The sequence below is a fragment of the Bos mutus genome, chromosome 18 (genome assembly GCF_027580195.1).
Source record: "Bos mutus isolate GX-2022 chromosome 18, NWIPB_WYAK_1.1, whole genome shotgun sequence".
NCBI classification, from domain to species: domain Eukaryota; kingdom Metazoa; phylum Chordata; class Mammalia; order Artiodactyla; family Bovidae; genus Bos; species Bos mutus.
The window spans coordinates 1,013,595-1,021,055 of NC_091634.1; the positions used below are offsets into that span (position 1 = coordinate 1,013,595).

The following is a 7,461-nucleotide window of genomic DNA, read 5'->3' on the forward strand; positions in this document are numbered from 1 at the left end:
GTGAGGTCGAAGCGTCGCCAGCCCCTCACCCGGACAGTTCCCGGGAGAGCCTCCGTTCAGGCCCACAGGGAGACAGCCACCCCTCCGGGACTCCGCGGTCTCGGGGTGGGCGCCAGCTTCCGTGGCTGGTGGCGCCGTGGGAACTACGTTACCCACAATGCCGGATGTCGGGCCCAAGGCATGTAGCCAATGAACGCTCGGAATCAGCGCGTTTCCGCGACCCGAGGATCTGGGCGGGACTTCCGGCGCCTCTGTGGCGGCAGTACGGTGATTGCTCAGTGTACAGCTGCCCCCGGAGACCTTTTGGAGTGTGGACGGAGCCTGGGGGATGAACAGAGCGAGGAGCCTCTAGGGGAGAGGTTGTCCCCCAGCCCAGCGACGAGTCTGCAGGGCTGTGGCGGTAGATGATAATTGTACACAAGTTCCGTCTCTGTCGCCTGTCACTTAAAACCCCGCTGCTTTCAGACTCCGATGGCGGCCGCCGCGCTGAGGGACCCGCCTCAGGTAAACGCTCGACCTCCGGGCCCTCACCGTCCTCACCCCACCAGACACTAAAGCCCTGAGTGCGGAGCGCCTACTCGCGTGCCCTCAGCCCGGACCCCCGAGTCCAGGATGGTGAGGCGGTCATGGGTGGGGCCCTGTGTTTTACAGACAGTGTGATGACGCGTGGGAGAGGGTGACAGGCGGAGGGACAGGTTTATGTAAATTCGCGGAGAATCTTTCCCGTTTGGAATGGGAAGGGGAGGAGTTTTTCTCTCAGGACGCTGGAAGCCATGGAGGGATGTGAAAACAAGAGGTGTGAGTTAGGCTTTTCAAGTTTTCCAGAAGTTGCTTTTTGAACAGACTGCAAAGGGGATGAAAACACCGAGGTACAGGGAGGTTGACTCTTTATCCAAGATCACACAGTTTAAGAGCACTGAGGTCTCAGAGATAATGAGATACTCATTATACTCAGAGATAATGCAGTTATCTCAGGTCACCTTGCTTCGGGGCTAGACAGAAGTAGAGGGAGGCCTGAGCCTACTGAGCCTGCCATGGTTACATGCCTGTAATGACCTCCCTCTTCCCACAGACTCCCATGAGGACAGAAGTGCTTAGGGACTCTTCAAAGGTGAGCAGAGGATGTTCCAGGCCCTCAATGGTCCTGACCCCACCCTTTGTCTCTGGAATTCTTCCAGACCGTGCAACTGGGCACCCTGAAGAAACCCAAAGCCCACATTCGGTTATCTCTGGGAGACACAATTCAGGAGTCCAAGGGGAATTACCTGACAAGAGGGTGGATGTCCTAACGCCAGGCTCAGAGTTTAGATGGTGTCTCCCTGCCCACATGCCTGTAGTTGGTGAATAGACGGTGATCTTGATACCGTAAGAGGAGAGCATGGTACTTGTGGCCCCAAGGCCTGATACTTCCTTCAAGGTGGGGACACTGGGAGGAGAGTTAGCAGGGGATGGATGTCTGGGTGAAGGAACTTGGAATCCTAGGAGAGAAATTGATCATGGAATGATCTGTCCCCCTCATGGCAGGCCTGTGTGACCTTTGAGGACGTGGCCATTTACTTCTCCCAGGAGGAATGGGGGCTCCTTGATGAAGTTCAGAGACACCTGTACTGCAAGGTGATGCTAGAGAACTTTGCACTGACAGCCTCGATGGGTAAGGCCCTCACCCCAGTGTACTGATCTGGGTCGTACTTTCTGTCCCCCAGAGGCAGCTCTGCTCTTTCCATAGTCAGACTATGGGCTCTGTTTACTTCCCCACTTGCTTGGCATATGTGGTGTGGGTGCCAGTGCTGAGCTGAGTGCACTGCCCCAAGTAGTTCTAAGTCTGTTGCCCAAGCTTGCAGGTGAGGATCTGGGATGTAGGAATTTGGCAGTCAGGCTAAAACAAGGCATCTTACCTTGTTTACCTCACCCTGGCAGGATGAATATCCCAGGTGTCATGACACCTGGTGTCCCAAGTCCTGATTCAATAATTTTAACAATAGGCATATAATATTTGACAAACTGTATATATGATATATAATTTTTAGTGATGTTATATATGGAGTCCTGATGGATGGGATCACAGCATTCAGTTCAGTTCAGTTCAGTTCTGTTGCTCAGTCATGTCCGACTCTTTGCGACCTGATGAATCACAGCACGCCAGGACTCCCTGTCCATCACCAACTCCTGGAGTTCACTCAAACTCATGTCCACCGAGTCGGTGATGCCATCCAGCCATCTCATCCTCTGTCATCCCCTTCTCTTCCTGCCCCCAATGCCTCCCAGCATCAGGGTCTTTTCCAGTGAGTCAGCTCTTCGCATGAGGTGGCCAAAGTACTGGAGTTTCAGCTTCAGCATCATTCCCTCCAAAGAAATCCCAGGGGTGATCTCCTTCAGAATGGACTGGTTGGATCTCCTTGCAGTCCAAGGGACTCTCAAGAGTCTTCTGCAACACCACAGTTCAAAAGCATCAATTCTTCAGTGCTCAGCTTTCTTCACAGTCCAACTCTCACATCCATACATGACCACTGGAAAAACTATAGCCTTGACTAGACAGATCTTTGTTGGCAAAGTAATATCTCTGCTTTTCAATATACTATCTAGGTTGGTCATAACTTTCCTTCCAAGGTAAGCGTCTTTTAATTTCATGGCCGCAGTCACCATCTGCAGTGATTTTAGAGCCCCAAAATAAAGTCTGACACTGTTTCCAGTTTCCCCATCTATTTCCCATGAAGTGATGGGACCAGATGCCATGATCTTTGTTTTCTGAGTGCTGAGCTTTAAGCCAACTTTTTCACTCTCCTCTTTCACTTTCATCAAGAGGCTTTTTAGTTCCTCTTCACTTTCTGCCATAAGGGTGGTGTCATCTGCCTATCTGAGGTGATTGGTATTTCTCCCAGCAATCTTGATTCCAGCTTCTGCTTCTTCCACCCCAGTATTTCTCATGGTGTACTCTGCATATAAGTGAAATAAGCAGGGTGACAATATTCAGCCTTGGCATGCTCCTTTTCCTATTTGGAACCAGTCTGTTGTTCCATGTCCAGTTCTAACTGTGGCTTCCTGACCTGCATATAGGTTTCTCAAAAGGCAGGTCAGGTGGTCTGGTATTCCCATCTCTTTCAGAATTTTCCACAGTTTATTGTGATCCACACAGTCAAAGGCTTTGGCATAGTCAATAAAGCAGAAATAGATGTTTTTCTAGAACTCTCTTGCTTTTTCCATGATCCAGCGGATGTTGGCAATTTGATCTCTGGTTTCTCTGCCTTTTCTAAAACCGACTTGAACATCTGGAAGTTCACGGTTCATGTATTGCTGAAGCCTGGCTTGGAGAATTTTGAGTGTTACTTTACTAGTGTGTGTGATAAGTGCAATTGTGCAGTACTTTGAGCATTCTTTGGCATTGCCTTTCTTTGGGATTGGGATGAAAACTGACCTTTTCCAGTCTTGTGGCCACGAGTTCTAGTAATCCAACATGAGTCACCTTTTCTTTCTTGCTTGCTTTCTTGTTGCACCTCTAGTTCCTGCAAGTTGGAGCTGCTCTGTAGTTGTAGTGGATGGCATTTCCTTGTGGTGGCTTCTCTTGTTATGGAGCACAGGCTCTAGGGCATGCATGCTTCAGTTGTTGTGTACGTGGGCTCTCTATTTGTGGCACACAGGCTCAGTGATTGTCATGCACAGGCTTAGTTGCCCAGTGGCATGTGGGATCTTAGTTCCAAGACCAGGGATTGACCCCACGTCCCCTGCATTGCAAGACAAATTCGTAACCACCAGACCACCAGAGAGGTCCCTAGCCTGTGATTTTCTTGTGTTGTAGTGTTCTTCTTTGGCTTTGGTATAAGGGTGATACTGGCTTTATAAAATGTGTTCCCTCCTCTTCAGTGTTTGTGTTTTGTTTTGTTTTGTTTTGAGCGTTGGTATTAAATGTAATGTTTCCACTTTCGTTTATAATTTTGAGTCCTCTTTTTTTATTACTCTAGAAGGTTTGTCAATTTTATCTTTTCAAAAAATTCTTAGTTTTCATCTTTTCTATTGTCTTTCTAGTCTCTATTTTATTTCCACTTTAATCTTTATTATTTCCCTCCTTCTGCTAACACTGAGTTCAGTTTGTTCTTCTTTTTTAATCTTTGAAGTGTGAAGGTAGGGTTATTTTAAGATTTTTCTTAGTGTATGTATCTGCTAAAACCTTCCCTTTTAGAACTACTTTTGCTGGGTCCCATAAGTTTTTTATCATATTTTGGTCAGAAAAGAGATTTGATATGATTTCAATTTCCTTAAATTGGTGAAGACTTGTTTTATAGCCTGCTCTATGATCTAATCTGGGGGATTATCCCTGCATTCTTGAGTAGTGTGTATTTTGCTGCTGGTTGATGAAATGTTCTGTATATGTCTGTTAGGTCTATTTGATTTATAGTGTTTAAGTCCAGTGTTTCTCTGGCCATGAAGATTTCTTAAGATATCTAAATGTTGTATTATACAGAAAGTTAAAAGAAAAACAAAACATGATGAATACTCTCCTACCATAATCAGCATAATTCACAAATATTTCTCTTCTTTCAGTTTGTTTGCATGAAACACAGACTAAAGAGACACCTTCTGAGCAAAACGTTTCTCTAGAAGCTTTGTCACAGGTCAGGACTCCAAAGGTAGGTCCATTCACCGAGAATGCTCACCCCTGTGAGAAATGTGTCCCAATCCTGAAAGACATTTTGTACCCTGCTGATCTACCAGGGCAGAAACCATACTTTACTGGGGCATCTGCAAACCTACAACAGCTTCAGAAGCATTTCACTACAGAGAAAAGTGACGTGGATAAGGCAGCATTTGTAAAAAGCTGCATAGTCCAGGTGTCAGGGAATCCCTTCACCTGTAGGAAGGTTGGAATGGACTTACCAGGTACAGTGGGTCTCCTCCAGCACCAGATCACTTCCAATAGTGAGAAACCCAACAAAATCACCAAGTTTGGGGAGACTTTTAATGGTAGAAAAAGTCATTACAAATTGCGTGAATGTGGGAAAGCTACCAGCCACAAACACAATCTTGTTTACCACCTAAGAGTCTCTGCTAGAAAAAGAGTTTATGAGTTTAGCAAATATGGGAAAGCCATGCACTGTAAGTACTCACTTGTTCAGCTCCAGAGAGTCCGCACTGGAGAAAGGTCTTATGAGTGCAGTGAATGTGGAAAATCTTTTAGGCAACGAGCCACTCTTATTATACACCAGAGAGTTCACACTGGAGAAAGGCCTTATAAATGTGGTGAGTGTGGAAAGTCCTTTAGTCAGTGCTCCAATCTTATTGAACACTGCAGAATTCACAGTGGAGAGAGGCCTTTTGAGTGTGAGGAATGTGGGAAAACCTTTGGGTGCAAATCCAATCTTATTCGGCACCGGAGAACCCACACTGGAGAAAAGCCTTATGAATGCAGCGAATGTGGGAAATTCTTTAGACAAAGCTTCACCTTGGTTCAACATCGGAGAATTCACACCACAGCAAGGCCTTATGTTTGTGTCCAGTGTGGGAAATCCTTTAGCCAAAGAGCCACTCTCATTCGACACCAGCGAGTTCACACTACTGAAAGGCCTTATGAGTGTGGGGAATGTGGGAAAGCTTTTGGATCCAAATCCAAACTTGAGCGACACAACAGAAGTCACACTGGAGAAAAGCCTTATGAGTGTGCTGAATGTGAAAAATCTTTCAGACAGAGTTACAGCCTCGTTGAACACCAGCGTATTCACAGTAGAACAAGGCCTTTTGAGTGTGGCCAGTGTGGGAAGTCCTTTAGCAGAAGAGCCATCTTCACTAAACACCAGAGAATTCACACTGGAGAAAGGCCTTATAAATGTGGTGAATGTGGGAAATCCTTTAGTCGAAGCACAAGCCTTATTCAGCACTGCAGTATTCACACTGGAGCCAGGCCTTATGAATGTGGGCAGTGTGGGAAATCCTTTAGGCAAAAGTCTGTTCTCATTCAACACCAGGTAGTTCACACTGGAGAAAGGCCTTACGAATGCAGTAAATGTGGCAAATCCTTTAGTCAACGTTCCAGCCTCAATCTCCACCGAAAATTTCACACTGTGGAGTGGCTCCATGAATGCAGGAAATATGGGAAATCCTTTACTCCAAACAGCTAACATTGTTTAGCACCAAGTAATGGTGACTTCATCCATGAAGTTAAAAGACTCTTACTCCTTGGAAGAAAAGTTATGAGCAACCTAGATAGCATATTGAAAAGCAGAGACATTACTTTGCCAACAAAGGTCCGTCTAGTCAAGGCTATGGTTTTTCCAGTGGTCATGTATGGATGTGAGAGTTGGACTGTGAAGAAAGCTGAGCACCGAAGAATTGATGCTTTTGAACTGTGGTGTTGGAGAAGACTCTTGAGAGTCCCTTGGACTTCAAGGAGATCCAACCAGTCCATTCTGAAGGAGATCAGCCCTGGGATTTCTTTGGAAGGAATGATGCTAAAGCTGAAACTCCAATACTTTGGCCACCTCATGCGAAGAGTTGACTCATTGGAAAAGACTCTGATGCTGGGAGGGATTGGGGGCAGGAGGAGAAGGAGACAACAGAGGATGAGGTGGCTGGATGGCATCACTGACTCGATGGACGTGAGTCTGGGTGAACTCCGGGAGTTGGTGATGGACAGGGAGGCCTGGCTTGCTGTGATTCATGGGGTCACAAAGAGTCAGACATGACTGAGCGACTGAACTGAACTGAACTGAATCCACACTTTGAGAAAGATCTTAGAGCTGAAGAATGTGCTCCCTCCTTTTTCATTATAACAGCACTAGACAGCTTTTGTAAGGGAGCCATCTGCCTGAAATTGAACCTCATACTTGCAAACATCTAATGACTTGAAATTCTCAATGAGTTCCAGGTGTCTGTGAGGCTTACAGGAGCTACATTCCATGTTCTAAACTCCCCAGGGCCGTCATCAGAGTTACATCACTGCCAGTTTCTCTGGTAGAACCCATGTCACCTCTTCCTTGTACAGTATTTCATTAGTCACTCTGATTTGCTGACACAAGGGTGATGTCGGTGTGCCCTAATGTTCCCTGGAGGAAATCTTGAGTAGTATGTGCCCTTACATTTTCCTATTTCAATTGATTAAGTATGAATTTGACCTTCGAATTCGTTGGTTTCACTTGATATTTGTGGTTGGTTTTCCTGCCTCCAGGTCACCAGTTTGAAATTGCCCCCTCTTTCTCTGGTTTATGCAGCAATAAAGGTCTTATTGTTTAATCTACCTTTGATCTTGGGGTTGTATTCACTGTGGAGGTGGGTGGAAAACAGAAGTGGCCTGTTTGTTTGAAAGGATGGACAGCTTTCATGGGTGCTCAGCTTTATGTGCCTCAGCAGGGATGATATAATGCTAGGAGAGTATAATATTATTCCAGTTTTAACCTAATATGAATTCCTCCTCAAGGTCTCTTAGGAACTAAAGCAGTGTTTTGTTTAGTTCCTAAATGTGTGACCTGGAATATA

The 7,461-nt window shown here is 46.0% G+C and overlaps 1 protein-coding gene across 1 annotated transcript; it reads left to right on the forward strand.

The window, feature by feature from the left end:
• The first annotated feature begins 260 nt into the window (after positions 1-260).
• Positions 261-7,222, forward strand: LOC106701437 (zinc finger protein interacting with ribonucleoprotein K). Its single transcript, XM_070386952.1, has 4 exons — positions 261-504; positions 1,073-1,111; positions 1,525-1,651; positions 4,537-7,222. Exons 1-4 carry the CDS (start codon positions 472-474, stop codon positions 6,105-6,107), a joined length of 1,770 nt encoding a protein of 589 aa, XP_070243053.1. The 5' UTR covers positions 261-471; the 3' UTR covers positions 6,108-7,222.
• The last annotated feature ends 239 nt before the right edge of the window (positions 7,223-7,461 follow it).